At 33.2% G+C, this 22283-nt stretch overlaps 2 protein-coding genes across 2 annotated transcripts; one reads left to right on the top strand and one right to left on the bottom strand.

The window, feature by feature from the left end:
* Window positions 1-6386: 6386 nt before the first annotated feature.
* On the bottom strand, window positions 6387-9331 carry LOC114721966 (trihelix transcription factor GT-2). Its single transcript, XM_028907860.1, has 2 exons — window positions 8914-9331; window positions 6387-8102 (listed from the first exon to the last, which is right to left on the bottom strand). The coding sequence occupies exons 1-2, from the start codon at window positions 9237-9239 to the stop codon at window positions 6620-6622; spliced, it is 1809 nt and encodes a 602-aa protein (XP_028763693.1). The 5' UTR covers window positions 9240-9331; the 3' UTR covers window positions 6387-6619.
* Window positions 9332-18386: 9055 nt separating this feature from the next.
* On the top strand, window positions 18387-20044 carry LOC114722032 (WAT1-related protein At1g43650-like). The gene is made up of 5 exons (XM_028907939.1): window positions 18387-18580; window positions 18682-18744; window positions 18996-19112; window positions 19218-19467; window positions 19847-20044. The coding sequence occupies exons 1-5, from the start codon at window positions 18387-18389 to the stop codon at window positions 20042-20044; spliced, it is 822 nt and encodes a 273-aa protein (XP_028763772.1).
* The last annotated feature ends 2239 nt before the right edge of the window (window positions 20045-22283 follow it).

The raw sequence follows: 22283 nt of genomic DNA, 5'->3' as shown, positions 1-22283 counted from the left end.
AGGAGAAGAAGTAGTATTTATCCCAACAATCAAATCAAGTGGATGCCCTGCCCTTCAAAATGCCATCCATTTTTTGGGGGGGGGTCTAGTTGACCATTCAACATGCATGTGGTGAATTGTTCAAATTTAGGATTTTCAATTTGGATTTTAGAGTTTGAAATTTGAGGGTTGGGGCTTTGACTTTTGTGTTTACAGTAAGATTATTTAAAACATTTAATTAGAACCAATTAACAATATATATATGTGTGCGCGCGCGGGCGCTCCAATTTGTGGACATGACTTCGTGTAAGAGAAAAGAAAAATTCTTCAATACTCATATAGTGAGAGAGTGAGCATATGTATAATACCACTGGTTCTAATTTGTTTATATAATTTAGTCATTGTAGATAAAGGAGACAATAACTTACTTATATATATATGACAAAATCAAGTTGGAAGAGTTCAAAAATAATTGAGATGCATCGTCCATACTTCACATATAGTTTGTGAATGATATGACTTGCTATATTATACTACTCCGGTCCTAATTATAAGAGCCAGTTAATTAATTTGAGGAGATTAAGAAGTAAGTTGAGTTAGTTATTTGTCCTAAATAGGTGTTGTCTTTCCTAAAATATCCTTGCTAATCAAGTGTATTGATTAGAACTATCATTGTTAGAAGGGTTACTTTGGAAAAAAAAATGTATAAATATGAGAGACAAAGTAAATTGGGTCTTATATTTAAGACCAAAATAAAAGTCAAACAGGGTCTTATATTAAGGACCGGAGGTAGTATATATTACATTGAGATTTATATCAATTATAATATTGATTTTCTCCAACAGGTTGTCTGTAGGACCGTATAAGAAAAAGCGGGTTTATTCTTATTCTAGTTATAGTGCTGAATTTAGTTAAAAAAATTAATCCACGTGTTTGGTCCATAATTTAAACATGTAGTGATGATTCCTTATTCCCTTTTTAATCTTCCAAAGCCACCGATCTCCCATATGGTGCGAGATCAATCTAAAAGAAGATTGGTCAGATCAATCAACTAATGTAACACTTTTTTCAAATATTAATCTATATTCGTCTCACTATCATATATATGGTGTAAATCTATTGGAGAACCCAAAAAAAAAGTGTTAATAAATAAGTGTTGTTATTCCTAAAATATCCTTGCTAATTAAGTTATTAGCTAAAATATTATATTAGAAGGATTATCTTGAAAAAAAATGCATAAATATAAAAGAGAAATGGATTGGGTCTATAATTAGGACTAAATAAAAAGTCAATGGGTCTTATAATAAGGACCGGAAGAGTATTATGTATTAATCATCTCTTTATTGTTGAGTAGTGTGGTTTCAAATCACATGGTCATCGTGTTTTCAATTTTTTACTCCTTTTTTCTGCCACAATATGTTAAAACACTGATAGAGCGTGAAAATTGCAGCACTAAGAAAACATAAATGAGAGAGGAATGGAAAAAAAAAGAAGAAGAGAGAGACCAATATATAATAGTTTTGAATGCCGCAAAATATGACCGTTTAATTAATTCATTAGTTAACTATTACTCTTTTAAATCGTGGATGTCCTACTAGTTGTCCTACTTTTTTCTATAGATCTCTGGCTTGTAGCATGCCTTAATTGACAATTAGGGATCATTAATCTTGACATTGTTGATCTTTTTTAGTTAAACCAATTTAGCTTCTTTAATTTTTGATAGACATGAATATGTATCACCCTGTTTTTTAACACACAAATTAAGATATATGGTTAATGTGATTATTTTTAAATCCACACTTTTCATCAACTCTCTCTATATTTATCTATGTCTTGCTCCCTAATGGTATGATCGAAAAAATATAGTGATTAACGTTATCTTGAAATTTTAAATAATAAAAAAACATTTTTTTTTTCAAAAGCGATAGTGTGGGGAACAAAATACTGCTCCTATTTTTTCTATGCTGTTTTGGCTCTTGGATTTTGTGTTAGCTCCTCTTCTCTCACATTCATATAATGAGAAATTGTACACTACGGTACATATTTTCATGACAATGACCCTAATCTAAGGTCAAACCCATCCATTATAATTTCCAAATAACTAAGACCTACATTGGGGTGCAGCTATACAAACATTTTCTCTCCTCAAGAGCTTCTCCAGGGAAAATTTTAATGGTTCCAAGAAAATGGGTTAAGCATCAACTTTAGAAGAAAGTCAAAATCAACCCTTGGCATGTTGTCCACTAGAGATTCTTGAGGAATTTTTAGTCGTTGGGAAAGGGATCTTTGCTGTTTGATTTAATTTCCAACAGCAAATTTAGATTAACTTATCTATTGTTATATTAGGATTATTTTGTCATGCACTTAGAGTTAAACTATCAATTTTTTTATATTAAGATGTAGCTAATCATACGCTAATTTATATTTACATAATATACTATTATACGAAGCTTTGACCAAAGTTTAAAATATGCATGCGCGTGATGCTTGTGAGTTTGACACAAATACATTTTATATATAAATAAAAACAAATTGAACGAGACTGAGGATAGCAGCATCATTCCCAAAATCAGATGCTCTTTTTGAGACTTGAGGAATTTAAATAATGCCTAAAGATCTCTTTCAAGAAATAAGGACATAAAGTTGTAATGCACAATTTTTTTTTGAAAAAAAAAATTTATCCATGAATGCGCAAAATAAAAAGTTGTTAATGAATTTTCCTAAATTCTTAAACTGTGTCAATAACCCTTTCTTTTTTGTAATGATTAATTTAACTTAGTGTGAGCTATAAACAGATCATTAATATCTCCTTCAATTTGGGATCACATGCAAATAGTTATTAAAATTCAAAAGAATATGTAGTTCTGCAATTCAACTTGTTAAGTAATAACATGGCGTCAGATTGGAAAATATATAAATTTGTGTTATATATTTTTTTATCAAAAAGTCTGACAACAAATATTTAATATATATCTATATATATTAAAGCTCATCTTTGTTTAAGATAGATGTGGTCCAGTGTAGCTATGATGAACAGCAAGGGACCATATATGCATATTCTGAAGGCTACTGTTTAGCTTCTGTTGAATATGATATTCACATTTAAACACTGAAATAAAAAGGCAGTGACGTCTCTGTCATTAGCTTTAGCAAATATGTTTATTTAATAATCACTAAGTAATCTCTTAAAAGGTCACCACAAGATCATGGTTTGTCTATTAATGGCGTGTGATTTCAAAGCTTTGATCGGAGGAATGTGATGATCTGGAAGGGATAGGGCAACAAAATTGGTCAAGACTTGGTGATCCTCGAAATGGGTTTGTTGTTTTATTATTATTATTAGATGAAATAAATATAATTAAGGGTGGATCATGCTAATTAAAGTACGCTGTCTTAGTTGAAAATGACGCGTGTGCTAATTTTTGTTTTTAAGATTTTATAATGATGAGATTTGATGGTAAAGCAATAGGTTAGTGGCTTAATCCAACTTTGTTGCAATCATTAATTTATTTGGATTTAGTTGCAACATCGAGGTTGATTAAGGTTGATTAGTATTTGCCATATCTAATACGGGAACAGTTCTCTGCTACGGAACTCCTTTTATGTGAAGCAGAAGAAGAAACATTTGAAATTAAACCTAAAATCTCACCATAAAAAAGAAGTAAAAGAATAAATAAAAAGAGAGGAGGAGAGTAATTAATAAATTAAAAAAGATTGAATCAAACACAACCCATCCTTTTTCTAAAAAAGGAAGGTTTCCCATGTATTGGGCCTTCAAACGGGTTGGTAAAGAGTCGGCCCATCTTTCATATATGAAGGAGTTGATCTGTTTGAGTGAGTATTTACATTCAAAGTCTTATTTAGTGCAGCCAGTGGCCTAATAATTTAATAACATGTAAACTTTTTTATAAGTGAGAGATCGGGGTTTAATTTCTTTATAATCTTAAATTATTAGTGCGCACTCCCTTAAATTAAAAAATAATATCTTTTAGTACTTTTTTCTTTTAATTAAAGAGAGTTCACGTATTTACATGAATAAGTCTAATTAAGATAACTTGTATTGTTTATTATATCTAAATAGTATGATATCTAACTATATATATATATATAAGGGAATTTTTATTTATATAGTGATGATCCTAATGTACAGGCATATGCTCAAATGGGGATAGCGCACTGACAATAGTGCTGGATTGGTAAATTTGAACAGATTATAATTATCTCTCGAAGAATAATCATCTGTATACACACATTCTTTGTATCGGCTCATTCTTCCTTGTTTGTCAGGTCATTAAAATCTTCAACTTGCAAAACAAGTGATCAATAATGATATTGATGTTTATGAGAAAAAGAAGAAGAAGTCAACACACAAACAAATACAAAATAGTAAGAGATTTGGAGTAATATGAATGATATAACATAGAAGATTCCTGGTCTTGGGTCATGGAAAGTTGAGGGAAAAAATTAAAGAGGCACATATATATATATTTTCATGTGTGTGTGTGTGTGTCACTAACCCAAATTTAATACATTAAACATTATTTATTCCTTTTCATGGTTTTCTCTAATCTCATGTGGCTGCTGCCATCCCTCTTCGTACTCCTTGTCTCATAATAACTAAGCCACAATTGCTACTAATATGTATACTTTGTACATCAATATTTTCAAACAATTACAGAATAACTAATTAAAAAAAAAGAAGGAGAAGAAAAATTATAGGGTCAGTGCCTTGTAACCTAAATGATACTAAACGCCTTCTTTAATTTTTTTTTTTAAATTATGAAATTGTGAGTTTAAAAGCTGCGAAACGAGGAAAGATGGATGGAGTGAGATGAAGAGGGGAGGGGAGGTATCTTTGGGGAGAAGACAAGAAGTAGTTGCAGTTGAGGTCTGCTTTGCTGGCCCATGTGCCCTCTTCCTTTCTCTTTTATCTCTTATTCCCGCCGCAATCTGACCCTTCCCCCCACTTTCTCATCTCTTTTATGTATTGTCAGCTTCTTACAACTTGAGTTATCTTTTTTTAAATATGATTATCTTTATCTGATATGGTTAACTTCAAGTATTATCGGATCAACTGGGGTCACTTTTTTTTTTTTTGTGTGCATTGAGTTATTCTTCCATTTAGATATCAGACGTGTTTTAGCAACTTCTCTGTTTCAGTGTATATGTAAGGTATTTTATGTATTTTATTTAAAATATCCATACAGGGATTTTAAAATTAGTAAAGTACTTACTTCTTTTAATTAATTAATATGCTCAATCCTTGAAATGGAGAGAGTATTGAGTGAAAATAAAATGAAAAGTTTATTATTTTTCTGAGTTACATATAGAACTTCAATAAGCATATTAATTATCCACACGCCCCAACCAATTATAAATTATTAAATTTGACATGTAAATATTGAGTTTTTTTTACTGGCATGTAAATATTAAAAAAAAAACTCCTCCGGTCTTTAATATAAGACCTATTTAAGTAATTTGATTAGATTAAAAAGTTAGATAAGCTAGTTAATTATAAAAAATATGATATGATTTTTCTAAATACTATAATTATCTTTCTTAATATCTTTCATCCTCCACTTACTTGATTATGGTTGAGCGAGTATTCATAGAGATAATTTTAATAAAAATTGATAAATATGAGAAATAGGTATTATATTTAGGATTAAAATTAACTTAACAATTACTCACTTTTTATATTAAAGACCGGAGAAGTAGTTAGTGCCCTTTTTATGTCACATTTTCTCCTCATTCTAAAAGATTAATTCAACTATAAATAGAAAGGGATTGAAAGATCTAAACTTTTCCCTCCCACCTCTTCCCTCCCACGCACCCGCAACATGAGTACCATATGCGGCCGCCAGAAGCCCTTGCTTTCCAGACGGGGCATCGTAAGAATCAAAGGATTTGAATTATTTTTGCCCGTTATTTTTTTCCCCTTTTGGTTTCGCTTTTAACATAGAAGAAGGTGGATTAAAATTTTTAATAATGAAATATAAAATTTTATTAATTTTTATCTTTTTTATATTGATGATTTGTTATGAGTTATGACCATGCTTGAGGGTGACACTTCACAATCCCCAAAAACAAAAAGTGGATCAAGTACAACGGATAGGAGATCCAACTTTCATTTATTATATTATTTTGAGATTTGTAATAAATATTACATCCAGTTCTAATTATAAGATCTTTTTCGCAGACTATAAATGAAGTCTTTCAGGGCCCGGAGGCAATATTATTTTATTTCACTGAATAATTTTTTCCAAAATAGAATCCTATAGATGAAGAACTCAACTTATCCCCACTCTTATTCAAAACCATATACCAAGATAATACTAACAATTAATGTCTTGATTGATTGTTGGAAATGTTTAATCTTAATCCTTAAAAAGGGACTTCTTGAAATCTAACTCAGCTCGCATCACATCAAGCTTTTTGATATTTGCATGCTATCAATCTACAATGATATTTTTTATTTTTAAAAGCCGACTTGATCGCGCTATCATTCACTTTCAAAGATAAAAAAAAATTACATGATTCTCACAATTTAAAGACTAAAATTGTTAGTGTAATAATAATAAAGAAATAAAATCAAAAGGCTTATCCTCCTCCAATCAGAAACTTGCCTTATCTTGTCGGCTCATTCAACACTGTCCACTGAAGGAAGTTTATTATTTGTCGCTGCAACCTCATAACGTCCTTCTTCTTGATGATCATCTTCCATAACTTCATCCTCCACAACATCATCGTCTTCTTCCATCTCCTCCTCCTCTTCTCCCGCTCTTTCTTTCGCTTCGTACTGAAACATATTCGCAATATTATCCCTCTCACCACCACCTTCCTCCTCCTCCGCATGTGGCGGAGGCGGCCTCCATTGCTGCTCCGGCTGCACCATCAACGGCTCCATGGTCATTTCGTGATTCGGATTGCCGGCACCGAAGACGATACTGTTGTGGCTTTTGCTCTTCTCTCTGTAAAGAGCCTCGAGCTCATGAAAATAAGGACAAGTTTTGCTATCCTCACGCCTTTGTTTGTTACTCTCCTTCACTTTCTTGAAGTACTTGTTGATGTTCTCCCACTTCTCTTTGCATCTCTTGGCGCTCCTATTGTACCCTAGCCTCTGCATTCCAGCTGATATGTCCTCCCATAATGGTCCTTTCGGTCCATTCTCTTGGTACCTTGGGTCCATGCTCGTCCTTAGCCTTATCAATGCGTGAACTTCCGCCTTTGGCCACCTTGAAGAAGAATTAGAAACACTCACCGGACTATTATGGCCGTTGTTTATATTCGTTTTCTGGATTTCAAACTTGTTGTCAATAGGCAGCAATTGCAGTTGTTCTCGAGGTTCTACTGCTTGCATTACAGGTTGAGGTGGAGCCGGAGGAGGAGGCGGTGGCGGTGCCGGATTTTGCTGGCCACAGGCTAACTTCTGGAGAAAAGCAATGACGGCGGCGTCCTTGGCGGCTGCGGTGGATCTTTCCTGGACTAGAATGTCATGCTCTCTATTGATCCTGGCCATCTCTTGAGCTCTCCAAGCTTCTATCTGTGCTTCTCTTTCACGCTCTCTCTTCTCAATGGCTTCTAGAAACCTCTTCTGCATCTCCTCCTGCTTTGCCAACACCTGCCTCGTCAGCCTGCGGAAGTAGTCCTTCATCCTTCTCTTCTTTCTGTACTTCTCTTCCATGTCCTCATCAGAAGCAGTTGACGATGAGGTCGAGGTGGTCGTGACAGAAGAGAAAATGCTCTTGTTTGACAAATTCTTAGGGTTGGTGATGGTGGCAGCAGCAACATTCGTCGGCGCCGGTGGCGGAGGAACAACAGTAGGGTTTACGGTGGATGGAATAGCAGTGACGTAAGAGATAGCTGTGGTAGGATCATTATTAATATTGCTAGGCCACATTTGGAAAGAAGGTTGCGGTTGTGGCGGAGGAGGTTTTAGAGGAGTGTGGTGAGAGACAGTGAATTTATTTTCAAGGGCTTGTAATTGATCGAAGAATTTGTAGGTTTTGCCCTCTGGTTTACCACTTCTGCTTTCTTTGGTTCTCTTGTGGTACTTGTATACGTTCTCGAACTTTTCCTTGCACTTCTTTGCGCTTCGATTATATCCAAGTTCTGCCATTTTCCTATGTATATACGTACAAAGTGATATACATAAAAAAGTATATAACAGAAAAAAAAAAAACGCTTTCCATTATTAGAAAAAATTACTGCTTTCGTTCAAATAGGGAAAAACTAAATCTAAAGCGAGCATTTACTGGTTTCTCTCAGGATGCTGATATTAAATAAAAAATATATTGTGTTGGTTTCATACCTAAAAGGGTACTCATTAATGAACAAGGGGTTACAATCCAAGAAGGAAGACAATACATACAGAAAACTTTCACAAAGCTTGAGTAATTAAGTAAGCTCGGACAAGATTCTCATATATTATGCAGAATGATTCATTAATCTATATCGCGAAATCTACTCTTCTTTAGCTCATCAATAGAAAGGCAGAATGATGACTCCGTTTGATTCTTACCAAATCTCAAGCAGAAAATTAAGATGAAGCAATCATATTGGCGGCCGAGAAACAAGATCCAGTGCTGAGAGAAATTAAATTTCATCTTCCATGCATATGCATATACTCCTCCGGTCCTAAATGTAAGACCCTTATACTCTCTAGTATAAGGGTCTTACATTTAGGACCGGAGGAGTATTATGTAAGAAAGAGTGGAATTTTTTGCCCAGAAAAATAAGATTGGAAATGAGTTTGAAAACCATTAGATTTGGAAATCGTAATCATGGAGATAGATCACGCAAGAACTTGAAGGATGAGCAGTTTCATTTCAGTTTACTACTTGCCTGCTCAAAATTATAAAAGAGGGAGCAGACAGAGAGGTATCAAACATGGAATAATGATTTACAATTCAACTTAATTATTTATATATATACCTTGAAACTTGTTCCCAAAGTGGACCTTTAAGACTGGAATCCCGAAACGCAGCGTCCATATCTGACCTTATCTTCAATAGAGCAGAAGTTTCTTGGCGAGGCCACCGGTTGCCTCCTCCTCCTCCTCCTCCACCGCCGCCACTTCTCTTCTGATCAATATCATCACCTGAATTCGCTGCATCCATTCCGACAATATTATCCATCATCTCGACTTCTGCACCACCATCAGAGGCCGTTGCTTCTGGTGGCGCCGCAGCCGCCGTCACGGTGGCCATCATGGGCTCGCCGGATGGGGTCTCTAACACACTTGGATCTCCCAGCTGCATACAGAGATGAGGGAGAGAGAAAGAGAGAGGGAGTTTTGGGTAAGCAATTACAGCTGATCGATGAGAAAAGAATAATCAGAAAACAAGGTGAATACTCCTCGCAGGGATTTTATTTATGCCTATGGATGGAGCGTGCAGAGAGAGAGATCAGAAGGAGGTGAATTAATATATTTGTTTATTTTTAGGTGGCATCTCTCTGTCAATTTCATCATATAAAATTTGGAAAATTATGCTTAAATTTAGCTCAAGCAACTTTTCTTTCTCTGTGTATTATGTGTTCCTTAATTTAATTTATTAGGCCACGGAATCTTCTCTTATTTTATGTCTTTTTTCTTTTCCGTTGAATATTGAAAATGAATCACAAGGCAAGGGTTCTTTATTATTCTTATGTGAGTCGTACGTAAGTGTTGAAAAAAGGGAAGGAAAAGAAGAGGAAGGAATAATTTATACTATATAGTACATTTAAAAAAAAAAAGTAAAAAACTAATTATGATAACGAACAAAAATAAAAACAACGATACAATTAGAGGGATGAAATTTTATTTAAATAAAATGTATTTTGGGAATTTTAACTGTGGTAGTGGGAACAGCCTGCTAGATAGCGACGATGTTGATAACAAGGTGTGGCCCATCCGTCTGTAGGTCAGCTTTGGTAATTGCTGAATGTTGGGGGAGTCTCAAATTACCAAATCACCCCCGAGATTAACATCTTCAACACTCTTGATCATGAATTTCATCAGTCCAAGTGATCAAAGGATTTCCCCTATTCTTATCTTCTCAGGTGGGATCAATTACATGAATCATATGACCACATTAAACTCCGTCGATGATCAAATCTTTAAAAGTTGTTAACCCAAAATCATCTTCAATAACTTTATCAACTATTCTTTTCGGTCTTTCTTTACCATTTTAATTTTCAGAGACTCAAACTGCTTGATGATGCGCATAAATATGCAATGAAATCAAATCATCAAAATGGAACATCACCAACCCTAAAATGAAAAAGAAAACAAGACTACACATATGAACTCAGAAATTTATCTAATAATTTTTTAATGATTCGAGCAAACTTTGGATGCTGATGGAGCCACGTGGGTTGGTTTCAATGGGGGATCATCAATGGTTTGATAAACTCGTAGAGTTTTGTAGTTGGTTAAGAAACATTTTTTCAATTAATTAATCGATATAATAATATATTAATTAAGTGTGTTGAGATAATGATGAATTATGTAAAGGGATGGAGGCGTATTTAGTCAGATGAAGGTCACTTTATAAAGGCAAAGACCATTTATGAATGGAAAATAACTTGGTGACAAATTCAGTTAGGCTCAACCTAACATAATAAATAGAATGAATTTTTTGATGGCTAATTATTTGCCAATTATTTGAAGTTTTTTAGGGACCATTTGCATCTGTACTGATCTATGTGTATTTTGAGGTGTGATTGTTGCCAATGATTTAATTTGCTAGTTTGAGTTATTGTGTTAATTAATTCTTCCCTCTTTTTTCTTGCGAATTTAATTATTGGCCAGATAATATATGTGGAAGAGAAAGGGATAAAGTGGGCATATTTTAATATTTTGGTTGATTGAATATATACTCCCATTAACTATAGTAATGACCCCACAACGTGCTTCAACGTGGTGGACTTTATGACCCAATTATTTTTTGTGGCTTTATTTACCAAAAATATAATATTAATTATTGTGCACACCGTTGTACACAGTCATCTATTTTGAGGATATAGAAGAAAGAAGAATGAATAGAGAAGCTTATTAGAATGTGAACTCATGAACACTAATCAATGCATACATCATTATTTTAACTTAAAAAATGAGCATTATTGCGTAGCTTATATAATTAATAAAAATTAATTTTGCAAGTATGAACCTGGAGCCAGGATAATATGTTTAAATCCCAAAAAAATGGGATTTATCCTTGCAAAAAAGAACTCAATTATTGAAGGGCATGACAAATGGAACAAGCAAGATATAATGCAAGAGAGTGGGCGAGGGGGTGGGACCCGAATAATTATTCATGAGATAAGTGCAAATTTATCAGCATTAGGATGTGTTAGTTCTGGTTTCTTTAGTTTGAAAATGGCTCTTTTTAAAGCAGTTGATCCCACCATCTAGCTGAATATATATATATATATATATATATATATGTATGTGTGTTTATGGGCTCTATAGCTAGCATTATATATATAATCAAATTGGGACAAAAAAAAAAAAAAGAAACCAATATTAAAGAGATAAGTTATGAAGGGATAAATTAGTAATTCAAAACAATATTCAAGAGAGGGAGGTTTAATGGGAGAAGCAAGGTAGGTAAACATCTATCAAAAATGATGCAAAAGATGACATGGTGTTAAATTATTGCTCTACACATTCATATAAATATGCCTCTCTCTCTCTATATATAGAGAGAGAGAGGTAGAGAAATCACATAATATTTGTGTACAAGTATATTTTGCTTGTATTACGGACATCATTTTGCTGTTTGTTTCACATTATAAATAAACCATTTCATGTGCCTTTGTTGGCCTTAATTAACCTCAGAGTTTTAAAGCCAAATGGAATAGATGCCTCTCTCTCTCTCTCTATAACACGATGAAAATGATTTGCTTTTGAGTTTAAAAAGCTTTGATTTTCTCTTTCTTGAATCGTGTTTGAATCACAGATATTTAATTTATATTTACTGGCATTTGTTATGATTAGGGAATGTGCAAGCATATGCACAGCAAGGAAATTAAAGTCCAGATCAAAGCTGACGGTCAGGAATCTACTAAAGTTTTGTTCCAGCCAAAAACAAGAAGTTAATCATAAGAATAGAATTTGCTTCTTTTTGGGGAATTTATTTATAATACTTGGTAGTTTTTTTTTTGGTTGGTAATGGTCTTTTCAATGAAATTTTGGAAATTATTATTGTGTAAGTTTAAATGTTCTTATTTTGGGGCCATGAGCTTCAATGCTATACCTACAAGAGCATGTGATGGTTCACTAAATCACTATCTTATGCATAGGTCAGCTTAGACCCGTCCTCTCACAATATAAAAGTTTTTCGATGAATTTCTATGTTTCCATATAATTTCTGTCGTTAGAGAAAAATAAAAATTGAGTTGATCTTCGATCAATAATTAATACGTAAATTCATTTAATGACATTTGTTTGGATAGTACTGAATTGTTCGATCACTAATCATTCGTGAAATGTTTTGATTATACAAGTTTAGGTATTAGAATAATGAAGAGTAGAGTGGGTAAGGAATTGATTAAATGTAACGAAACCCAAGATGCTTCTACATGTCATACCAATTATATATAATAATTGTATAATTTTAATCTCATATATACAATACAATCACTAGTCACCACCGCATAATTATTATTAATATCTATAATATCTCACTAAAAAAAATTATGCATGACATATATTAAAGGAAATGTCTAAAAAATTTTAAAATTCTAAAGGCGCCCTTCTTCAATGGTTCATTATAAGATAAAATTTAAAAGGTTTAGTACTCCCATGTATAATTGTTTTTGTAAAATCTTAATATTAACAATTAATCTATGTTTCCCCCCAAAATGATGCCTTTCAAAAGGGCTGCTTTTGATTAATGAGGAGAGAAAAGAGTAAAGGGTATTTGTGAAAAAGAGTAATTTTAAAAGCATCAATTAGTTTTTTTTATTTGTATAAACAGGTTAATTTTGTTTTATAAAATGCAACAAGTCATCAGGAGTACCAATTTAATGGACATATATAGATCACAACAATTCAGCTATATATGTATACGCAAATTACGAGTATATACGTGTGTTTTGTCACAGAAATTGATGTAATTAACTTAACTATTGCGTGCAATCATCAATTTATGGGCCAACTTTAACAAAAAATCATGCAAACTCATCCATCCAACTCTAATTTTCACATATATTGGAGGGCATGTGAATTATGGAAGCTCTGCTAATCATTTTCGTCCATTGGGTTTCACCCCCTCTTCTATTCTTTCCTTTCTGTAACTTCTCTGTCATTGATCTTCCTTAATTACTTTAATTTCCCTAAATAATTCACACACCAACACCCACTTATTATGGATCTTGTGGTGGACTTCAATTATATAATGATTCAGGTTTACATATATCTGCTTTAACCCCTGATATTTTTTATAATCGGGCCTTCGCCTGATCATGTCCCATTACAATTCACTGATTTTTCGTGTTATAATTAAAAACAGTAGAAAAGTAATTAACAGGTGGAATCTCAGTGTTTATACAGGATATTAAATCTAGGGTCAATCTTCCATGTTGTCATGTACCAAACTTCTTACTAACCCGTTTGCTCCCAACTTCATCACGCCTCCTTTTGACATGACTTTATTCTTCTGGAGATTAATTTCGAGTTTCAATTTGAAATTTTCATTTGGCGATTAGTTATTTAATTTATATATCTTTGGTTTCACTGGTGAAGTTATTGAATTGCCCTTCTCTCTGCATTTAATCACTCTTTTGGTTTTTCAATTAGTCATCCTCTTATTATATAGCTGTAGAATTAGTTTTCTCTTCTTCGGCTAACTGAAACTGTTAACTTCAACCAAAAAATAAAAATTAATTTAGAATGATAAGTATGAAAAGAAAATGAATCGATGTCTGGTATTTAGAATTAAATTTAAACTCCTAAACCAGCCCATGTATTATGGATAAGAAAGAGTACCTGGTAGGGTCCTTCAGTGTTATAATTTAGGCAATGGAATTCACTACGGTATTAGCATGTCATTTTCCTTTTTCAACTGTACAACCACTATATTACCATTAATTAATTATAAGCTAAAGGAATAGCCCGATAGGGTTGTTGATGGGGCAGATTAAGGGCAGTTTGAAGCCGTAAGACCCATCCACAAGAATGATTAATGTGTAGGTGATGAATCTCCGGAGGTGGCTAATTTATGGATAGCTCAATTTATTATAAATTTTATTTTTTGGAGTATTTATCGCCATTGCATTTGTATGTCTGCCTACTTGGATCCCCGAATAAAATTAGATGAAATTCATATTTTAACAATCATGCGTAAATACTTCCACTCCTTAATATAACATTTAGGTGATTAATTTAGGAAGATTAAAAATACTAGCTAAGTTAGATATTTGTAATAAATAGATGTTATCTTTTCTAAAATACCCTTATTAATCATGTGTGATTGAATTAACCATTGATGGTAACTTCTTAATATATGCAACTACTAGTATTATGAGGATTACTTGATGGCAAAATAAATAAATATTAAATACAACATGAATTGGAATTTTATATTTAAAATCAAATTAAACAACAAATTAGGTTTTATATCAAGAACCAGAAGTGCTATTTACTTTTATGAGAAGTGGGCACTGCTCTATATAATTTTTTTTTTTTTATGCACCAGAAAGAAGACTGCTCTATATAAATTTATTTTGATAGGATACATGTATAAAGCTCTTTATTCAATAGCTTGAGTGGGAAGAAAATACGTTGCTTGGGCTGGGCTCAGGCCGATCTAGGATCCGTCCAATCAAAATTTGGGCTCAGTTACTTTCTTGGGCATAGTGGTAATGAATCCGGCCCAATTCATATTCCGAGTGGACTAGCTTCTTGGACCGTGTTAACTAATAACCGAAGGTTCTGGGTTTTATGGGCTTCCCAAATAATTAATGTTAAAAGAATAATATACGTTTTAAAAGTAGAATACCCGACAATATTTCGAATAAGATTATCTCTCATAAGAAAATAGTTAGGAAAAAAAAAAGTAATTTTGAATCCTTTAATATGTCTTAAATGTGGGGCACCCACGTCCCTTAGTTGGAACCTGGAAGCAATATCTTTTTCTTTTAAGGTGAAATGATAATATCACCCTCGATGGGGTCAAAATTTTAAAAATTACTACCTAAAATGTAATTTTTTGCAAGCCCCCTTCACCAACAAGTAGGCGAGGTCTGTCTTATGCCTCAGCTTTAATTAATTTCGAACCCTAAGTCACCAAAGGTTGACTTAACAAAGATAACGCCATGTATTCTCGAATCAAATCATCCCAAGCAATTAGTCCGCACTATGATGATTTAATGAACCCTTGATATTTCATGTGTTTTATTATTGAGTGGCGTGTGGGCCCATGACCTAGATAGCAACGTGCATTAGACAACAATACAGCACAAATATTCCATTAATTGTAAAGAACAAATGCGCATTCTTCTTCTTTTCTTTTCTTTTTGAAAAAAAAATGAAGTTATTGGTGTTCAATGTGCATCGCTCATTATTGCTTTTACAACAGGCCAAAGTGTGCTCGCCCGCGCGTGTGTGTGTATATATATATATATATATATAATATATATATATATGTATATTATGGCTGTTTCAAATGCTAGCATTATATGGAATGTATTAAGCACAGGCCATTCATGAAAATTCATCTATATTATTTACTTGGCTTTTTATCTCGCGAGCTAGTTAATGGAAAGATAACAACGAAATCAACGTCGTCTCACTTGTAAAACCAGTCTCCATATAAATCACATAACTGCCTTCACTGGGAGCTGAGGATATATATATTTATGCTGAGTCACGAGTTTGATTTATTTTCTGATTAAAGTTCGTTTGTTTATATATTCTAGCAAGTTCCTGGCAAGTCACTACTTGTCCATGATATGGATGTGCAGATTTGGAAATGAAAATAACAAGGCCATATGTGTGGATTCTTTCAAGTGTCCCAGTCGAGCCGTGACCCATCATTCTTCAAGCACATGAGGGAAAAATAGCAGTTTCTTATGGCAGATGAGGCTACTGTGTACGTGTATGCCCTAGATCGAAGCCAAAACTCTTAGTGGGGGACCCCTGTAACTTTCCATTATCGCCATATAAGCCTTAATTCTTCTTCTTAACTCATTTTAAACATGACAGTACCCTATCTTTAAGCATGACAGTACCCCATCTTCTCAGATAATACTCCCTCCGTTACTAAGACTGTGTTTGGGTGACACCCCAAACCACCCAAACCATATAAATCACCCATAACTGCCTTCATGGTTTGAGCATATATATATTTATGCTGAGTCACGAGTTTGATTTATTTTCTGATTAAAGTTCGTTTTTTATATATATTCTAGCAAGTTCCTAAAGTCACTACTTGTATGATATGGATGTGCTGATTTGGAAATGAAAATAACAACATATTGTATTCTTTCAAGTGTCCCATCGAGCAGTGAATCATTCTTCAAGCACATGAGGGAAAAATAGCAGTTTCTTATGGCAGATGAGGCTACTCTGTACGTGTTGCCCTAGATCGAAGCCAAAACTCTTAGTGGGGGACCCCTGTAACTTTCCATTATCGCCATATAAGCCTTAATTCTTCTTCTTAATCATCTTTAAACATGAATCTATCTTTAAGCATGACAGTACCCCATCTTTTAGATAATACTTCATCACACTCTAAATACAAAACTCATTTTATAGTATAATTTATACTATAAAGTGAGTCTTATATTTAAAAGCGGAAGATATTCAGAGACTTAAACAAGATCAGACTGTGAAGATCAAAGATAAGAGTACGAAAGGTGCGTGAAACTCGTTTGTAATAGGGTACCATGAAATATAAATGCGATTTCTGAGCTCAGTCCTAGGCTGCAAGCCTATTTGTGCTAACCTACAAAAGAATCAAATCCAGAGATGATAAACAGGACACTATATCCTTGTTCTGTATTGATGGAATCGTAGGGTCTTGCAGAGTGCTTCAATATTGAAAACGATAACTCAAATGCTTAGTGCATGCCCACTCGACTTTCCTATAGTGGTGTAGCTATATGGCATAAGTTGGTGGCATATGTCATTCATATCGTCCTTCCCATTTTAAACTTTACTCCTTTTAATATGCGCACGAGTATATGTGTAAATAGTAACTGTTATTACCGTCCTTTACCGGGATATTTATAATTCACTGCAATTATTGCATATTTATGCGCTTATAAATACTAATCAACGACGGCCAAACAAACCATTTTCACTACTTTTCTTAATTAATGTGAAGCAGTTAAAATTAAGTGTTCATATCAAGGATATAAGGGAGTATAGAAACACAAACGAAATGGTTGAGGGTTACTATTTCTTTTAACTACTCCCTCTGGCCTTATATATAAGCTTCAAATACAAATTATTTAACGAGCTAGCAATTATAACTAGTTAAAAATAATAAATAGTCTGAAATAAATTTTTTTTCTTTCTAAATCTGCCATAATTTATTAAGAGAAAAGATGAGAGGCAATAAATAAAAAAAATGATAAAAGAGAATATATGGGAATAATATTAATGAGATAGAGAGTACTAAATATAGTTAACTAAAAACAAAATAGGAAAAAAAAGTAATAAATACTCAAACAAGCTAAGAAACAAAACTTATATTTTAAACCAGACTTATCTCTAAAAGTGAAGTTTATAAGGAGTATCTATAGTAACACCCTAGCTACCAGAGACATTGATTGGGATTCACTTTACGTTATATTCTTGTGTCACATGCACTTGTCCATGGTCATAGTAACATGTACAGAATTAACTAAATAAAATCTTTATAAGATATTGTGTTTCGTAGCACTTGGCAAAAACAAAAAAGAAAAATATCAGATCGCTAGATTACAGATAGATACCTGATAACAAACAATTTCCTGGTCCGACAGCTAATCAGTTATCTTTCTTAATTGAGTTTTGGTGCCTACAAGAATTGGCTATAAATCCCTTTAGTTGTGGTGACATAAACAAGTCAAAATCAAATTTTGTCCACTTACACTTTTCCTAATTTGTACTGTGTCTGTTGCATACAAAAGGTACAAATATAAGCGTGCCCCGATGGATCCTGCTATGTCCTTCTATTGAGAAGACACTAGTGCCTCATCATATATCTTTTTGAATTGGGTGGAACTACACATTTTCCACCACTTCGGATGTTCGATTCATGGAAATGAATCAGCACAAAATTAGGGTAGGAAAAGGGTGAGCATTAAACCCAATAATATAATGATGAGTTTCAACATCAAAATATCTATATAATAACTATGTAAAAGCACGTTTTTCTTGTCCAGAGCTCGCAGAGAGTTAGTAAAGGCAGAAAGGGGGGAAAAGAAACAAAGAAATGAAGAGTAGTTCAGTTTGCTGTGTGGCCAAGAATAGGGCTTATGTTGCAATGATCTTCACTCAGTTTGTGTATGCAGGCATGGCTTTGTTGTCCAAAGCTGCAATAGCCAACGGAATGAACCCCTACGTGTTTGTTGTTTACCGGCAAGCTTTCGCGTCGCTTGCCCTGTCTCCATTCGCATTCTTCGACTGGTTCTTCGCCATTGCTTTTTCATATTTTTGGCATCTCCATTATTGACAAATCATTTTACCTAACTCAAACTAACAATTTTGTTTATCTCCTAAATCTGCAGTAAACAAGGTGCTCCCTTGTCATACAACTTGCTGAGCAAAATCTTTCTTGTTTCCCTAGTTGGGTACGCATCTGCTTTTATTCTGAATTATTAAGTCTGTTTAGTCTTAATCATTCAAAATTGATCAAAAAGTCTTAATCTTTGAAAATTGATCTTTTTCCCACTGTCAAAGCCAAATAATATCAGAACGATAGCTTGTGGAAAGATCTAATGAGTACTATATATGCTTTTATCAGGCAAGTAAAAAGACAGAAATATACAGATTACAAAATATATTTTCTAATTATCCAATATGTCTTTGCATGCTTATTCAGGTTAACACTAAGTTCCAATCTTTACTATGTTGCAATCAACTATACGTCTGCAACATTTGCTGCAGCCACTACAAACACCATCCCTGCCATTACTTTCATCATGGCCCTTACAATCAGGTAAGTGAGACTTATTCATCTATCAAACAGTAATATGCGTAGTGTGTGTATTCCTGCTTTGGTCATCTAAGCTGAAAAAAAAAGTGTCTGGTTTTAAAATGTCAGGGTGGAAAGCATTTCCGTGAAGCATATGCATGGGATTGCCAAGATTTTGGGTTCTGTTTTGAGCCTTTGTGGGGCAATAACATTTGCTTTGGTCAAAGGACCTTCAATAGCTTTCATAAATTGGCATACCTCAAATCAGCAGAATGTTTCTCATTCAATAGCAGCACTTCACTCTAAAGGAGATCAAATTAAAGGAGTTATTATGATGCTCTCTGCAAACACTGCTTGGTCTTTGTGGCTTATTTTGCAGGTATGTTAGATCAAATAAAGTGTTGCTCTAAGGTCGATATTCAACATCTCAAGAGCATATGATGGATATATAATATTACCTCCAGTCCTAATTATAAAAGCTAGTTGACTAATTTGAGGATATTAAAAAAATAAGTTAAGTTAGTTATTTATAATAAATACGTGTTGTCTTTCCTAAAATGTCTTTGCTAATCAAGTGTACTGACTAGAACTACAATTATTAAAAGAACTACCTTGAAAAAAATGTATAATTATTAGAGACAAAGTGGATTGGAGTATTATATTTAGGATCAAAATAAAAGTCAAACAAGATCTTATATTAAAGATAGAGGTAGTATATTCCTTCTGAGTGAGCTTGTGCTCAAATTTATTTGTTTCAGGGATTTATTGTAAAGGAATACCCTGCAAAATTTCGCCTCACTACCCTGCAGTGCTTCTTCAGCTGCATACAGACGATTGTTTTGGCTGTCACAGCGGAAAGGAATCCTTCAGCGTGGAAGCTTGGATGGGACATTCATCTACTTTCTGTGGTTTATTGTGTATGCTTTTATGCCATCCTTGTGTTTACATTTAGCTAATGTTTAACTAGGTATGTTGAATTTAGACCCCACTTTATCTATAAGATTGTATAATACCAAGTCAAAAGAACATCTGCCACAAGTTTCTCTTTTCTATTTACAGAAATTAAATGTGTTCTTTCTAAAGATGGCTAATAATGTGTTGCCTAGACTATTGTGGACAATTGGTTATCTATCTCATATCTCTTCAAATCAGTGACCAAAATGCTCTGTTACGCTTTACAGTGTAGTGCAAAACGTGAAATTATCATTTTGAGCCACAGTGGATGCATTTTTCTCCAAGGAAATAGGAGAACGTCATTTTCGTAGCCCATTGTTTCTAAGTCATGTCATCTAACAGTCATTATTATGACAGGAAATATACGGTTTGATTTTTCTTAATCTTGTTACAGAACATAACTCATTTAACTTCTTATGATCTAATCGATCTAACTAGTTTTTTTTTTCAATTAAATTTTCATTTAATATCTTTCTTAATTTATATGCATATGCCCTTTAAACCAATTATAGAGTAATAAATTTGATATCAGTGTGAGAGATATATACGAACTCACTAGAAACTGGATTCACTCTTTGCTTAGCATTAGCGTTAATTGATACTAATTAGAGCTGACTTTTTTTATGATTTACTGATTGTTTAGGGTGAAGTTAAATAAGAACAACATCACTTTAAATGCCTTGTTATAACATACTTCCAAATTAATCCGTTGTCATTATTTCAGGGTGTGATTGTGACAGGAATTACGTATTGGCTGCAAGTTTGCACTGTAGAGGAGAAAGGCGCAGTATTCACAGCCATGTTTACTCCTCTGGCCCTCATAATCACTGCCATCTTTGCACTTTTTTGGAGAGAATCACTTCACTGGGGAAGGTCCATACATATATTCCTTAACATTATAAGAATTTGATGCTTTTATTTTTGGTTTATTACTTACCAAATTCTCCATTAAATTATGATATGTTAAGATTTCTTCTCTTCCGGCAAAAAAGAAAAAAAGAAAAAGAAAAAAGAGAATGTCATCTTGATGTAACATAGTTGAGTTGGATGAAGTTTCAGGAGTGAATTAATTAGAAAAATGATGTGTGGTTCGTTGCTTTAATATATGGCAGTGTGGGGGGAACTATTTTGCTGGTGATTGGACTCTACAGTGTGCTATGGGGAAAGAACAGAGAAACTGAAAAGGTCCAAATAAACCCTGGAAACACCCAACCATCAAAAGATCAGGACACTACATTGGAGTACTCTTCACAGATCTGATGAACTGTTTGGTTTCACAAAAATGAATTAAGAGAAATTTGTCTTTTTGTTAGTGGGTTGATGAAGTCTCTTGTGCTAAGAATATAATGAACATATATATATTAATTCTAAATCTAGTTATTTTGTTAATCAAAATATCTGCATGTATGTAAAGATAGTTTTATGTTGTGTTACAAAATTTTTTATCTATGCTTCATGTCTCTTCTGCTTTCTAATTTGAATTACTGTTAATTATCACTTACGTGTAATGGGGCTTTGGATAAATTATTTACATAAATATATTATTTGATTATTGATTTCGAAACAAAACGAAAGAATGATTCAATCCGCATAAGACATCACATATATAAACCTTCACATGCTTTCTCATACCATTAAGTTTTTTCCAAGCTGCTTAAAATTTTAGTAGTTTAGATGTTAGAAGGCCTCCTAAATGATTTAATTAATTATTGAGCAGATAATATATTTCCCAGTTATAGCCTCATAGGCTTTGTCATTTTTGTAGGAATGATGTCACTGATGACCAAAAGTTGTTTCGAAATATCATCAAGTCGTTTTTTTCCCGCAAGATAATCTTCTGGCACGTAATAATATTTTTAGAGTCATAATCATTACATTAATTTATTAGAATATAACTAAATATTTCAGTTCTTTTTTGTTAGCAGTAATATAATAAGACAACATTCTTTTAACTCGAAAACATTTTTAAGCTTGTAAAATGTTATTTTTAATGATATTTTTGACAAAATTATATGGATACTTACTTTGGAATCTTATTTATATCCTTTAGTTCATTTTACATAATGAATTGGCACTTGAACCATTTGTTCATTGAACAAAGGGAAGTGCCTTTTCCACGTCAGCTGAATCATTACATTAGAATATAACCAAATCTTTCAGTTCTGTTTTGTTAGGAGTAATAAGACAACATTCTTTTAACTTTTAAACATTTTTAAGCTGGTAAAATATTATTTTTAATCA

Source organism: Neltuma alba, unplaced genomic scaffold, assembly GCF_004799145.2.
Source record: "Neltuma alba isolate B1F8T4 unplaced genomic scaffold, ASM479914v2 tig00012081_pilon, whole genome shotgun sequence".
Classification (NCBI taxonomy): Eukaryota; Viridiplantae; Streptophyta; class Magnoliopsida; order Fabales; family Fabaceae; genus Neltuma; species Neltuma alba.
This window is presented reverse-complemented; position numbering and strand designations above follow the sequence as displayed.